The 17,168-nt window shown below is 32.5% G+C and overlaps 1 protein-coding gene across 1 annotated transcript in view; it reads right to left on the reverse strand.

Moving 5' to 3' along the window:
- Nucleotides 1-414: 414 nt before the first annotated feature.
- Nucleotides 415-17,168, reverse strand: part of LOC117343741 (adenylate cyclase type 5-like) — a 91,676-nt gene continuing 74,922 nt past the window's right edge. Inside the window, exons 10-19 of the mRNA XM_033906220.1 lie at nt 11,222-11,319; nt 9,709-9,793; nt 9,273-9,389; nt 8,295-8,629; nt 7,384-7,525; nt 5,764-5,883; nt 4,942-5,088; nt 4,335-4,536; nt 3,217-3,341; nt 415-2,554 (exon numbers count right to left, since the gene is read on the reverse strand). Of these exons, the coding sequence (XP_033762111.1) occupies nt 2,405-2,554; nt 3,217-3,341; nt 4,335-4,536; nt 4,942-5,088; nt 5,764-5,883; nt 7,384-7,525; nt 8,295-8,629; nt 9,273-9,389; nt 9,709-9,793; nt 11,222-11,319 (1,521 nt within the window). The 3' untranslated portion in view covers nt 415-2,404. The remainder of the gene's footprint in view (nt 2,555-3,216; nt 3,342-4,334; nt 4,537-4,941; nt 5,089-5,763; nt 5,884-7,383; nt 7,526-8,294; nt 8,630-9,272; nt 9,390-9,708; nt 9,794-11,221; nt 11,320-17,168) is intronic.

Here is a 17,168-nt window from a genome sequence, read left to right on the forward strand (position 1 = left end):
ATCGTCGTCAGTATATTTCTCTATACATCGAAATTTAGATCATGGTCTAATGGCAGAAAATCGGACGACATTTTCCATGTGTTTCTATATAAATCTTTAACGGAAAAATGGTGCTTTTTTCGGTAAGACACTACTTAAATATCGTTGTTCACATCTGCCGATATACATTACAGTGCAAAGGTATAACTATCGCCAGTGTGAAGTTATCTCGGCCAAACGCGGTGACACTCTTGGCACGGCACATATGTCACTAATATAAACAACTCTGATATCCACCTATTGCGCAGCCGCAGCGCTTGGTCTCGCTAGATCTCGTGCTAAATATACATCCGGTTATGAGAACAATAGGTGAGGTCGTGACTCTGCGAGAAAAGCGGTTGTCGCGAATCCCTAGTATATAGGTCTCTGGTATAATACATAAAAACGAACAAATATATGCACTCTGACTAGCAGTTATCATCAATATCAATATTTGTATACTATAACAGAAAAAACAACAACACTAAATACATAGATCATTGGCAAGAATATGTAAAAGACACATACAAACATACCAGGCTACACATACACAAGCACATGTATATAAAAAAAAAAAGTTTCCATGGTGACAGGTATGGCAGGATGTATATGTATACATGTATGTGCATACACAAGGTTACCATGGTAACAGGAGGGGCAAGACATATATACATGTGTGTGTATACAGTTACCATGGTGACAGAAATGGCACGACGTATATATATATATATATGTTTGTATACAAACAGTTACCATGGTGACAGGAGGGGCAGGAATTTAGTATATACATGTTTGTGTGTGTGTGTATACAGTTACCATGGTGATAAGAGCAAGAGGGCATATAAAGTGTATAACACATGGTTACCATGGTGACAGGAGGGGTAGAAAGTATATACATGTGTGTGTGTATACAGTTACCATGGTGACAAGAGGGGCAGGGCATGTAGATGTGTATAGCACATGACTATCATGTAAACGAGAGGGTCAGAAAGCATATTGTATATATATACAAACACAGTTACCATGGTGACGGGAGGACGGCATCAACAGTTTAAGGACCTATATGACAGAGACTACATCCGAAGTTCTTTCATCACTATGAGTATATGTATTTTTCTATACAGGATGATAAATCATATATTTGGTTGAAACATCACAATTTTCACATAACATAGACAAGATGTACACCCTACTATAAAAATATACATGAGATATGTAACTTGTCATCACAACTATTGTGAGAAAAAAAATCTATACCTTTATGAAATCCAATCTAATTTTCATTTAAAAAATATTAAATATACATTTATATTAAGTTTTAGGTAGTTTTCATGTCTGCATGATATCTTATGTGTATGGTGCTAAAGACATACATGTACATAATCATCACTAGTACCACATTCTTATCAAAGACAAAACTTATTAAACATTTGAATACCAATGGATGATCTTATAACATCCACGAAATGTGAACATATTTTGTATAGTGCAAAGAAATCTCAAAATATGGTAATTGAAAAAAAATCTTTCTTTGATAAAATGTTCACTATCCTATATCATCTTATCTAAAGATAATGACAATCAGTGGACTATATATTAGTTGAAAGTTCATCAAAATCAACTGAGTAGTTATAAGCTTAAAACCCCATAAAAATCAACTGACTAATAATTAGTTAAAAAAGACCCATTAAAATCACTTGATTATTAATTAGTTAAACCCCATTAAAATTACTTGATTATTAATTAGTTAAACCCCATTAAAATTAACAGACTAGTTACTAGTTAAACCCCATTAAAATTAACAGACTAGTTATTAGTTAAAACCTCATTAAAATCAATTGATTAGTTATTAGTTAAACCCCATTAAAATCAGCTGACTAGATATTAGTTAAAAAAGACCAATTAAAATCAACTGACTAGTTATTAGCTTAAAAACCAATTAAAATCAACTGACTAGTTAAAACCACATTAAAATAAATCAACTATTTATTAGCGAAACACCCATTAAAATCAATGGACTAGCTATTAGTCCATGACAATCCATGACTAGGGCAAGATAACGAACTCAAAATAACAGGAGGATGTAAAAAAAAATAAGTTAAAAATCTTAATGTTAAACAGAAAAACTGGATTAACTTTTACCATTATAACAAAATATCATTCAACTTTCTAAGGCCCCTGTTGGACAGTCAGATCTTCAGTCAATCAAAATTCTGGGAGTAGTCTCCCTTAGACTGTAGTGCCACTTTAAAAAGTTGCATGTGGGTGTTATTTTACACCATACTTGTACACATCCAAAATGACACGAAAACTGGACTAATCTGTTTCTCAAATAGAAAAAAGCACTGTGTTTAAATTTGATTAAATTGCCATATGAGCAATAACATTAGGTCTGCATAACCATGTGACTTTTGCCGTCTGGACGTCCGGTAAGGAAATACGTGGTCATATCACCCTTGCCCTTGACCTTGACAATGCCACGACACTTCAGCTCATATCCTCTGACTGACAAAATGTTGTGCATATCCTGTGTTACCTAGAAAACAAAACATTTTAAAAGTAATTTAATGAAATAGATATTGATCAAAACAAACGTTTAGATATACATGTAAATTTTTCCAGGTCAAAGTTGAGGTTTACCTTGGGTAGTTAGGAAATGACGAGAAAACATTCTTGACAGAGTTGTAATAGGGGCAACAGATTTTCAATTTCAGGAATTTGCATTTCAATTATCTTTCAAACAGAGAATTATGTAAAGCGCACCAACATGACATTGAGCCTTAGTCAACAGTCCTTATCTTCAAAACTTCTAGAAACTCCAAACATTTTTTTTTCAAAATAAACCAGGTATTTTTACCAAGTTGTTTTATTTTTAATTTATCTAAAAATATAAATGATACAGATGTAAAGAATTTAAAAACAAAATGCCATCTTAAAATCTTTATTGACTGAAGAAAATGACCTAAATGCAGAGTCTACAGGTGTGGCATGGCAGGCAGAAAATAAAAACTGAAAAAGCTGAGAAACTTGATCATTGTAATATAACTTGCTATAAGTACATATCTATTGATGAGTATTTAGCCCATGTCTGGTAACAAGCTAGAGTTTAAGTATTAAAGCCCTGGGCTTATAACAGGAAAGATATGATATTAGTCAGCATCAGGAAAACCGGAAAAAACTCCAGGAGCTGAGCAGTACCTGTATACAGTTGGGCAGCCCGGTACTGTCCATTCTACTGGCAACATTCACGCTGTTTCCCCAGATATCATAGTGAGGCTTACGGGCGCCGATAACTCCGCTGACTACAGGCCCCACGTTCATTCCTGAAATCAGAAATAATCAATCGACCTATTCGGAAAAAACAAATCACTAATCATTTACATGATTTCTCACCTTAAGAACAAAAACAATTCATACATAAAGAAAAAAATATAGTTCTTAATGGATATCATCTTTTATATTAATTATCAAATAACCGAAATATTTATTGGAAGATACACCAAAGGCACTTTCCTAATCTCATTTTTATTGAAGGACTTCTCCAAGTTCAAAATTGTTGATGAAATTGTCAGATTAAATTTTTTTTTTAAAGATTCTGAATTTGAATTTCTTGAATGATTATCACTGAACTACACTAAATTTGAAGTTATCAATTAGAAAGTACTAACATAAAATGTGCAATTGACAATTCTGAATCTTATTGAAGTAAACCTGTAGTAGGAACATCACTAGAGACTCTGAAATTAAAGTTGATAAAGGAATACCCTTGACAATTTTGAACTGTACTGAAGGAATATTACTGACCAATTTGGAGTTTGAAGTCGTAGAAAGGAATGCTCATTGACAATTTTGAACTGTATTGAAGGAATATTACTGACCAATTTGGAGTTTGAAGTTGTTGAAGGAATGCTCATTGACAATTTTGAACTGTATTGAGGGAATATTACTGACCAATTCGGAGTTTGAAGTTGTAGAAGGAATGCTCATTGACAATTTTGAACTGTATTGAAGGAATATTACTGACCAATTTGGAGTTTGAAGTTGATGAAGGAATGCTCATTGACAATTTTGAACTGTATTGAGGGAATATTACTGACCAATTGGGAGTTTGAAGTTGTAGAAGGAATGCTCATTGACAATTTTGAACTGTATTGAGGGAATATTACTGACCAATTCGGAGTTTGAAGTTGTAGAAGGAATGCTCATTGACAATTTTGAACTGTATTGAGGGAATATTACTGACCAATTCGGAGTTTGAAGTTGTAGAAGGAATGCTCATTGACAATTTTGAACTGTATTGAGGGAATATTACTGACCGATTCGGAGTTTGAAGTTGTTGAAGGAATGCTCGTTGACATACTGCAGCTGTGCCTGAATAGCAAAGGCATACTCCGCAAGAGCAATAACATGACTCATGTCTGAAAAGTTTGTCTGGGGTGTGAGACCAGATGCAGCCATATAAGTCGACCCGATTGTCTTTATCTTCTCAATACATCCAAATTTCTCATCCCCCAGTACCTGTGTAAAACAAGAATTTCTCAGTAATATGAATACAAATATGATGATTTATTATATAATTTTACTGAGGTTTTCTATTGTCAATGAACTTGTAGATAGAGATATAAATTAAGAAGGATAAAACTAAACATGATGAAATTTTTGCTTCAATTGTCAATTTTAAACTTTGATTTCAAAATCTCACCGATACATTCAAGCTCCTTTGGACATTGATTATTAATTTCTGCCATGTTGAAATTATATTGCTTCTTGATTATCTTTAATTTTATATAAATTTTCAAATATTGTTAATTTCATATAACTTTTAAAATATCATTAATTTCATGTAAAATTTAAAATATCATTAATTTCATATAAATTTTCTTTGAAAATGTCAATATTCATTAATGTAATTAATTAGCATACTTCGTCAAAGTCGGCAATGATCTCGTTAAGGAGACGGAGACATTCCACACCCTCATTGTTTCCCTCCAGCTCCATGTAAAACTCGGAAAAGTTGGTTATGGATGCAAACATAATACACGAGTTCTCCGAATCCATGTAGTACAAGTCCTTAAACAAACAAGTTACAAGTGTTATGTGTGTGCTCAGGTTCAACGTTAACACAGAATCAATACAATTCCAGTGATTTCTCTATATTATTGTTTTGTTTGATAAAGAATGACGTTTAGTAAATTCTATGCTATTTAATTATATGTAGAATGTTCCGGGTTAATCATCTATATATAATATACAGAGACCATGTATTTTAACTATAAAGGATAATTATATTGAAAATGGTTTACACTATTCTTGATTACAAACAAGCTGGCCTGAAGTTTAAGAATTTCCTTAATCTCAAAGAATATACACACAAACTATGCCCACTGACCACACTCACTCACTACTGACCAACCCAACTGACCATTCACTACACCCATTCATCACTGACCATGTCCACTGACCACTCACTTTAATCACTCACTACTGACCAATCAAACTGACCACATACCACATCCATTCATTACACCCATTCACCACTGACCATGTCCACTGACCTGCACTCACTTTAATCACTCACTACTGACCAACTTAACTGACCACTCACTAAATCCATTCACTACACCCATTCACCACTGACCACTGACTACTGACCGAACCCACTTACTACCGACCACTGACCGAACCCACTCACTACTGACCAATCCCACCGACCACTAACCACTCACCACCACCGCACCCACTCACCTCATCCTTTTTGTATGTGTTTTTCATGAAGTGTTCAGCCACATTGATTGGAAGGATGTTGGTGACAAGCCTCTTGTTGTAGGCTCGCAGACTCTCCATCTCCTCCTTCTCTTCGGTCGCCTACAGAGATAAAAAACATTTGTACACCTACAGAGATAAACATTTGTACGCCTACAGAGATAAACATTTGTACGCCTACAGAGATACAAACATTTGTACGCCTAGAGATACAAACATTTGTACGCCTACTGAGATACAAAAATTTGTATGCCTACAGAGATAAACATTTGTATGCCTACAGAGATACAAACATTTGTAGGCCTACAGATCGAGATACAAACATTTGTACGCCTACAGAGATACAAAAATGTGTACGCCTAGAGATACAAACATTTGTACGCCTACAGAGATACAAACATTTGTACGCCTACAGAGATACAAACACTTGTACGCCTACAGAGATACAAACATTTGTACGCCTACAGAGATAAACATTTGTATGCCTACAGAGATAAACATTTGTACGCCTACAGAGATACAAACATTTGTACGCCTACAGATACAAACATTTGTACGCCTACAGAGATACAAACATTTGTACGCCTAGAGATACAAACATTTGTACGCCTACATTGTACGCCTACAGATACAAACATTTGTACGCCTACAGATACAAACATTTGTACGCCTACAGATGCAAACATTTGTACGCCTACAGATACAAACATTTGTACGCCTACAGATACAGATTTATCCAATAATTCCTACATTTCTGATGTCACATTCTTAGATTTCTTGATAGTTTATGTGACAACTTCCCTTACAGAAGTTTTCCAGAAATCTATCCAGTGTTCATAAATGATCATACAAAGATTGAAATAAATTTCGAAACAAGAAAAGCAGATTCTTCAGAAGTACTTATGACCTCAGAGGTGTGATGTAAAATATCCCAGATGATGACTTTTACAAAACATCACAGCTAATGTGACTTGTGTGCCCTTACTGCTCATTTACTGATGGTTTGTCTCTACATCAAAACCTCTCTATAAAGCCACTGGTTGGAACATATACAGTCAAACCTGTCAATAAAGTTCACTCAAGGGAGTACACAAAAGTGACCTTTATAGACAGGTGGCCTTTTAAAGAGATACTACAGTCAAACCTGTCTATAAGGTCAATCAAGGGAGTACACACAATGAGCCTTTATAGACAGGTAGACTTTATTGAGATTTGTAGAGTCAAACCTGTCAATAAAGTTCACTCAAGGGAGTACACAAAAGTGACCTTTATAGACAGGTGGCCTTTATAGAGGTTCATACAGTCAAACCTGTCTATAAAGACCACTAAACGGAGTACATAAAAGGATCATTTATAAGCAGTTGACCTTTATAGAGGTTCATACAGTCAAACCTGTCTATAAAAGTCATTCAAGGGAGAACACAAATGTGGTCTTAGTGTTTTTCATAGACAGGTGCATGTCTTTTATATTGAGGTTCAGATATGATAAATGGCATTACATTATAACCCAAACAAGTGGCCTTTATATACGAATGACCGGGAATGCCCTTGATGGACTGTATATTGACATCTGTTGAGTGAACTACCTATCCACAGCCTTACCTGGACTTTCCACAGAAAGTCGAGTCTGGATGTAGATTCTACTTGTTGTGTCTGTACAAAAAGGATCCCGACTAGCACCACCAGCACTGCTACTGTCTCCCACTTCAGGGGGATAAAGGAAACTGGGTCACCGAGCTCCTTACTGAAACACAGACCACACCCGAACATTATACCACAACTTAACATAACAACAGACCACACCTGTACATAACAAGAGGCCCAGTGAGCCTGTATCACTCACCTAGCTCTACAGAAAGTTGAAGTTTATTGAGGTCATTTCTACAGATACTATGCTGATTACCACTTTATTCAAATATCAGAGTAAGCTAGGTTATTCATGTCAATCTAGTCCTTCATTCCAGCAACTATTGGCCAAATATCACTGATTGGTGACTCTTGGCTATCGCAAAATCATTGTTTAAAGATTTGAGCCTATTTCACCCCTGTGACCTTGAATGTAGGTGCAAAAGGTCATTCATTTGAACAAACTTGGTAACCCTACATCCCAGCATGATACAGACAGGCCCAACATCAAGTACCTGGGAGTCTTGGTTATTGAGAAGTTGTTTGAAGATTATAGCCTATTTGACCCATGCGTGACCTTGAATGAAGGTCAAAGTCATCTACCCTTCAGGCAGGTGAGCTAATAACATGTCAGCATCTCAAAACTTATCGCTTATAACTTATAAATGGAATAATTATAGGGACAGAGTATGACAGAATGTTTGGGATGTTATTAATTATTTATGTTAACTTCAGTAGAAATTTAAAAGATAAAAGAAGAAATTTTAACTATTGGTTGGTGTATACGGTAATTATAGTAACTATGAAGATGGACAAGAAGCAACACTGCTGCCTACGGCAAGTTGTGGTGGTTGGGGTTAACGAAATAAAGTGGAATTTTTACTTACCCACTTCCTGCCACCAATAGTAAGTCCCGATTGTCATACAAATTGACGAAGAACACTTCGACTATCACACAATAGCCTAATAACATGACAAGGAGTACGACAAGTTTGAACACACTACTGGCCTGTACGTATACAGCACAGCCTATCATAGCTAGCATAACACAGAAGGTAAAGTGTTCAGGGAAATGTGTCGTCGCATCTGATTGGTGGCATATGTTAGTTTCGGTTACTCGCGAGATATTTGCCAAATGCACCAAACTTATGTTGAAACTGGATTGAGATATTCCATAATATGATGAAAGACATTCAATATAACTGTTGGTTCCAAGGAAAAACTGAAAATAAAAGAAACAAACATACCATTAACACAGAATAATTCTGTGAAACATGTATATAGATGTGTTCAAGATTCATCAGTCTGGAAATATGTGACAGCGAAACAAATGTTACTTTCTACACAAACATATTGGTCTCTATCGATAAGTCTGTCGTGGGTCAAGTGACATGAAAATATTCATCGCTTTATTTGGTTTATTTTGTTAAACGTCCTATTAACAGCTAGGGTCATTTAAGGACGTGCCTGGTTTTGGAGGTAGAGGAAAGATGGAGTACCTGGAGAAAAACCACCGGTCAGTACCTGGCAACTGCCCGTGTGGGTTTCGAACTCACAACCCAGTGGTGGAGGCCTAGTGATAAAGTGTTCGAACTAACCAAAGGTTTACCGTATATATACGAAGTTTGATTAAAACTAGACTTACACTTTTTGAGAAAAGAATCTAAATGCAAAACTGAGATGTTGATGAGGACATTAAGCAAGAAAAATAACAATAATACATATATATAGTCTCACGTGACGTTTTGTCGGACTAATACTGTAAAATTTGTAACTTTCTTTGTTGGAGGTAAAAAAAACAAGGAGTGACTCGCCTTCTGAGCAACACAATATTATCGTGACTAAATATAGATAGATATACATACCATGGCAAACACAGAGGCCACAAAGAGGACAGAGACGGCCAGGGTGGTCACTATTTGATTGAGCCATTTATTGACTGCGATTTTCGTGGCTGCAGATCTCAGTCCTTTTGGCATAAACTGAAGAAAGAAAGAAAAACTTTGTCTGTAATGTAAGATTCGCTGTCTTGAAAAACAATGTACTAAACAAATTTAAAATAAACAGATTATCAATATCATTAGATGCCTCTTTTTTAGCCAGACACATCTGAATACTGTAATTTTGGCTTGTATAAATTCAAGCGACTCCTCTCATGTTTATTTTTTTTGCAACATTTTTGTTTGTTTGTTTGTGTTTATTTTCTTGGAAAAATAGAAATATTGACCAGTGTTTAGAAATATCAGATGCAGTGTATGAGGGCACTTCAGAAAAAATCTAATATTTTAAAATCTGACTTACCTGTGAGGACTCGGATAAAACCAACAGGAACAAAATGATGATAATGACGAAACATGACGGGAAAAATATTGCTAAAATTATTGATCTGAAACAGAAAGCATTTTTGACTGAAATAATGATGTTACAAAGATGTGGACTCATAAAACAACATTAGTACTCAGAGATGTTTGAACAAAATCACTTAAACTTTCATCTAAATATTTATCAATTCAACACTTAAAGTGACTTTTTGTTAAAATAGATGGTTTACATATACCTGGATTGGAAACCAAATCCCCTATATCAGATATATTAATGGCTTGTTATTACCTCCCCTTTATCAGATATATTGATATATATTGATGGCTTGTAATTACCTCTCCTATATCAGATATATTAATGGCTTGTAATTACCTCCCCTTTATCAGATATATTGATATATATTGATGGCTTGTAATTACCTCCCCTATATCAGATATATTAATGGCTTGTAATTACCTCCCCTTTATCAGATATATTGATATATATTGATGGCTTGTAATTACCTCCCCTATATCAGATATACTTATATATATCAATGGCTTGTAATTACCTCCCCTATATCAGATATATTAATATACATTAATGGCTTGTAATTACCTCCCCTATATCAAATATATTAATGGCTTGTAATTACCTCCCCTATATCAGATATATTAATATATATTAATGGCTTGTAATTACCTCCCCTATATCAGATATATTAATGGCTTGTAATTACCTCCCCTTTATCAGATATATTAATGGCTTGTAATTACCTCCCCTATATCAGATATATTAATATATATTAATGGCTTGTTATTACCTCCCCTATATCAGATATATTAATGGCTTGTAATTACCTCCCCTATATCAGATATATTAATATATATTAATGGCTTGTAATTACCTCCCCTATATCAGATATATTAATGGCTTGTAATTACCTCCCCTATATCAGATATATAATATATATTAATGGCTTGTAATTACCTCTCCTATATCAGATATATTAATATATACATTTTACAATTCAAAGTAATGATGTTTCCACTTTTCAAAGTTTTAATTATATCATTGTTCGATCAATCCCATCTTACTAAATTCTATCACTTTAAACTTTGGCTGTGAAATATGTATAATTTAAAAACTTCACATCAAATCAATGAACTGAATAAAGATATTAACCTCAAGAATGTGCTTCATAGAAATCACTTCAATATTTTTCATATTTCATATTTTTATAATTAACAACAAAACAAGTCAGAGGAAATGTGGGTATACCGATGTAAATTTTCTCGTTTTCTGAAAACGAAAACACTTTCAGTAATTATCATATAGGTGAGTTCTGCTGCTAGCAGTGATAAAAATGGTTCTCACCTGTGACACACAAAAAGTTTGACATCAACTATTCTCATTAAGAACAATTGTAATATAACGTTAGGCTCTGAATCAATATATAACTGGAAATAACAAGCTTATCGTTGCCACTGACAACAGATATATCTATACTTACTGATGTAAAATGACGAGTTGAATGATGGCAATACACATCAGTATTAGTAACGTACAGCAGAGGTGAGAGGTGAACATAGTGTCCCGTACCTTCGAATACTGAAATATAACACAAAGGCTCATTAACAGTGAGTCACTACTGTGAAGACATTCACCATTATCTTAGTTTCATTAATGGGTACCCTAGACCATGAACTCATATGTCCATGAATTACTTTTGCCACAAATTGTAACAGGAAAATGGTTGTTTCTCATTTTATATTGTCATATTGCAATTATTTTCATACCACGGTAAGATTAGTGTTGAAAAACCAAGTCAACAACTGAATTTACATTTTGAAATACTACTGCATATAATACAACATTGTGAATAATTTCAGAGGTCTGTTTCAACAACTAAAAAAAATCACCTTCTTGGAATGAGATTAACTTAAATTAATTCAATTAAAATTTCAGTTAATTTTGTGTGTTTCTACCTATGTGACTATCCACAAAATGTTACATTTTACAAACAAGAGGCCTATTGGGCTTGAATCGCTCACTTGCTTCTAGAGCCACTTTGAAGTTGATTAAGATCATTTATATGCAGATAGTAACTAACACTGATTACCACTTTATCAAATCATCAGAGATGGTTAGCTAGGTTTATTATCATCAGAGATGGTTAGCTAGGTTTATTATCATCAGAGATGGTTAGCTAGGTTTATTATCATCAGAGAAGGTTAACTAGGTTTATTATCATTAGAGATGGTTAGCAAGGTTTATTATCATTAGAGATGGTTAGCAAGGTTTATTATGATCAGAGAAGGTTAGCTAGGTTTATTATGATCAGAGATGGTTAGCTAGGTTAATTGTCATCAGAGATGTTTAACTAGGTTTATTATCATTAGAGATGGTTAGCTAGGTTTATTATCATCAGAGAAGGTTAGCTAGGTTTATTATCATCAGAGATGTTTAACTAGGTTTATTATCATCAGAGAAGGTTAACTAGGTTTATTACCATAAGAGATGGTTAGCTAGGTTTATTATCATCAGAGATGGTTAGCTAGGTTTATTATCATCTGAGATGGTTAGCTAGGTTTATTATCATCAGAGAAGGTTAGCTAGGTTTATTATCATCAGAGATGGTTAGCTAGGTTTATTATCATCAGAGATGGTTAGCTAGGTTTATTATCATCAGAGATGGTTAGCTAGGTTTAATTATCATCAGAGATGGTTAGCTAGGTTTATTATCATCAGAGATGGTTAGCTAGGTTTACTATCATCAGAGATGGTTAGCTAGGTTTATTATCATCAGAGATGGTTACCTAGGTTTATTATCATTAGAGATGGTTAGCTAGGTTTATTATCATCAGAGATGTTTAACTAGGTTTATTATCATTAGAGATGGTTAGCTAGGTTTATTATCATCAGAGATGGTTAGCTAGGTTTATTATCATCAGAGATGGTTAGCTAGGTTTATTATCATCAGAGATGGTTAGTTAGGTTTATTATCATTAGAGATGGTTAGCTAGGTTTACTATCATCAGAGATGGTTACCTAGGTTTATTATCATCAGAGATGGTTAGCTAGGTTTATTATCATCAGAGATGGTTATAGGTTTATTATCATTAGAGATGGTTAGCTAGGTTTATTATCATCAGAGATGGTTAGCTAGGTTTATTATCATCAGAGATGTTTAACTAGGTTTATTATCATCAGAGATGGTTAGCTAGGTTTATTATCATCAGAGAAGGTTAGCTAGGTTTATTATCATTAGAGAAGGTTAGCTAGGTTTATTATCATCAGAGAAGGTTAGCTAGGTTTATTATCATCAGAGATGTTTAGCTAGGTTTATTATCATCAGAGATGGTTAGCTAGGTTTATTATCATCAGAGATGTTTAACTAGGTTTATTATCATTAGAGATGGTTAGCTAGGTTTATTATCATCAGAGATGGTTAGCTAGGTTTATTATCATCAGAGATGGTTAGCTAGGTTTATTATCATCAGAGATGGTTAGCTAGGTTTATTATCATCAGAGAAGGTTAGCTAGGTTTATTATCATCAGAGATGGTTAGCCAGGTTTATTATCATCAGAGATGGTTAGCTAGGTTTACTATCATCAGAGATGGTTAGCTAGGTTTATTCATGTAAGTAAATTCTGTAAGCCTTCATTCCAGAATACTATTGGCCCAATATGAGGTCTGGGGAGTCTCTTGGCTATCAAGAAATCATAGTTTAAAGATTTTAACTTATTTGACCTCTGTGACCTTGAATGTATTTCAAGGTTATTCATTTGAACAAACTAATTAGCCCTTCACCCTAGCAGGCTACCAGCCAATATAAGGTCTTCGGGCCTCTTGGGTATTGAGAAGATGCTGTTTGAATGGATTAGTTGAAACCAGACGGCTGGATGGAAGATGGGCGATGTGCCACAGAATAAACTCACTTGCCCTTTGGGCAGGTGAGCTAAAAACACCAAATTTGAGTCTCCACAAAAAATGTCCTGAATTTAAAATAGGGCATCTGAATACATGATTCACAAAACTATTCTGTGTTACATTGTATTAAATATGTATGTTTGTTTTATTGTCAGTAACCACACAGTCAACATGCCAATCAAATAAAAAACAATAAGAAAAAAAATATATATGTTTAATAACTATTTTAAATATTTCACTGCACGTGTAAATTTCATTTTCTACTAAAATCATGCTGATGCAGCTACATGTATCAGGTGTTGTCCTTATCAAATTAATGATAAATTTACGCATGGATCGGTCTAAATTAATAATAACTTTATGTATGGATCGGTCTAAATTAATAATAAATTGATGTATGGATCGGTCTAAATTAATAATAAATTTATGTATGGATCAATCTGAATTAATGATAAATTTACGCATGGATCAGTCTAAATTAATGATAAATTTATGTATGGATCGGTCTAAATTAATGATAAATTTATGTATGGATCAATCTAAATTACTGATAAATTTACGCATGGATCAATCTAAATTAATAATAAATTTACATATGGATCGGTCTAAATTAATAAAAAATTTATGTATGGATCGGTCTAAATTAATGATAAATTTATGTATGGATCGGTCTAAATTAATAATAAATTTATGTATGGATCAATCTGAATTAATGATAAATTTAAGCATGGATCAGTCTAAATTAATGATAAATTTATGTATGGATCGGTCTAAATTAATGATAAATTTATGTATGGATCAATCTAAATTACTGATAAATTAACGCATGGATCAATCTAAATTAATAATAAATTTACATATGGATCGGTCTAAATTAATAATAAATTTATGTATGGATCGGTCTAAATTAATGATAAATTTATGTATGGATCGGTCTAAATTAATAATAAATTTATGTATGGATCGGTCTAAATTAATGATAAATTTATGTATGGATCGGTCTGAATTAATGATAAATTTATGTATGGATCGGTCTAAATTAATGATAAATTTACATGTGGATCAGTCTAAATTAATGATAAATTTACGTATGGATTGGTCTAAATTAATGATAAATTTATGCATGGATCAATCTAAATTAATGATAAATTTATGTATGGATCGGTCTAAATTAATGATAAATTTACGCATGGATCGGTCTAAATTAATGATAAATTTATGTATGGATCGGTCTAAATTAATGATAAATTTATGTATGGATCGGTCTAAATTAATGATAAATTTACGCATGGATCGGTCTAAATTAATGATAAATTTACGTATGGATCGGTCTAAATTAATAATAAATTTATGTATGGATCGGTCTAAATCAATGGTAAATTTATGTATGGATCGGTCTAAATTAATGATATATTTACATGTGGATCGGTCTAAATTAATGATATATTTACATGTGGATCGGTCTAAATTAATGATAAATTTACGTATGGATCGGTCTAAATTAATGATAAATTGATGTATGGATCGGTCTAAATTAATGATATATTTATGTATGGATCGGTCTAAATTAATGATAAATTTATGTATGGATTGGTCAAGATTAATGATAAATTTATGTATGGATCGGTCTAAATAAGTGATAAATTTACGCATGGATCAATCTAAATTAATGATAAATTTATGTATGGATCAGTCTACATTAATGATAAATTTATGTATGGATCGGTCTAAATTAATGATAAATTTACGTATGGATCGGTCTAAATTAATGATAAATTTATGTATGGATCGGTCTAAATTAATGATAAATTTATGTATGGATTGGTCTAAATTAATGATAAATTTACATGTGGATCAGTCTAAATTAATGATAAATTTATGTATGGATCGGTTTAAATTAATGATAAATTGATGTAAGGATTGGTCTAAATTAATGATAAATTTACATGTGGATCAGTCTAAATCAATGATAAATTTATGTATGGATCGGTCTAAATTAATGATAAATTTATGTAGGGATCAGTCTAAATTAATGATAAATTTACATGTGGATCAGTCTAAATCAATGATAAATTTATGTATGGATCGGTCTAAATTAATGATAAATTTATGTAGGGATCAGTCTAAATTAATGATAAATTTACGTATGGATCGGTCTAAATAAATGATAAATTTATGTATGGATCGGTCTAAATTAATGATAAAATGTATGGATCAGTCTAAATTAATAATAAATTTATGTATGGATCGGTCTAAATTAATGATAAATTTATGTATGGATCGGTCTAAATTAATAATAAATTTATGTATGGATCGGTCTAAATTAATGATAAATTTATGTATGGATCGGTCTAAATTAATGATAAATTTACATGTGGATCAGTCTAAATTAATGATAAATTTACGTATGGATTGGTCTAAATTAATGATAAATTTATGCATGGATCAATCTAAATTAATGATAAATTTATGTATGGATCGGTCTAAATTAATGATAAATTTACGCATGGATCGGTCTAAATTAATGATAAATTTATGTATGGATCGGTCTAAATTAATGATAAATTTATGTATGGATCGGTCTAAATTAATGATAAATTTACGCATGGATCGGTCTAATTTAATGATAAATTTACGTATGGATCGGTCTAAATTAATAATAAATTTATGTATGGATCGGTCTAAATCAATGGTAAATTTATGTATGGATCGGTCTAAATTAATGATATATTTACATGTGGATCGGTCTAAATTAATGATATATTTACATGTGGATCGGTCTAAATTAATGATAAATTTACGTATGGATCGGTCTAAATTAATGATAAATTGATGTATGGATCGGTCTAAATTAATGATATATTTATGTATGGATCGGTCTAAATTAATGATAATTTTAAGTATGGATTGGTCAAGATTAATGATAAATATATGTATGGATCGGTCTAAATAAGTGATAAATTTACGCATGGATCAATCTAAATTAATGATAAATTTATGTATGGATCAGTCTACATTAATGATAAATTTATGTATGGATCGGTCTAAATTAATGATAAATTTACGTATGGATCGGTCTAAATTAATGATAAATTTATGTATGGATCGGTCTAAATTAATGATAAATTTACGCATGGATCAATCTAAATTAATAATAAATTTACATATGGATCGGTCTAAATTAATAAAAAAATTATGTATGGATCGGTCTAAATTAATGATAAATTTATGTATGGATCGGTCTAAATTAATAATAAATTTATGTATGGATCAATCTGAATTAATGATAAATTTACGCATGGATCAGTCTAAATTAATGATAAATTTATGTATGGATCGGTCTAAATTAATGATAAATTTACATGTGGATCAGTCTAAATTAATGATAAATTTACGTATGGATTGGTCTAAATTAATGATAAATTTATGCATGGATCAATCTAAATTAATGATAAATTTATGTATGGATCGGTCTAAATTAATGATAAATTTACGCATGGATCGGTCTAAATTAATGATAAATTTA

This window comes from Pecten maximus, chromosome 15 (genome assembly GCF_902652985.1).
Source record: "Pecten maximus chromosome 15, xPecMax1.1, whole genome shotgun sequence".
NCBI classification, from domain to species: Eukaryota; Metazoa; Mollusca; class Bivalvia; order Pectinida; family Pectinidae; genus Pecten; species Pecten maximus.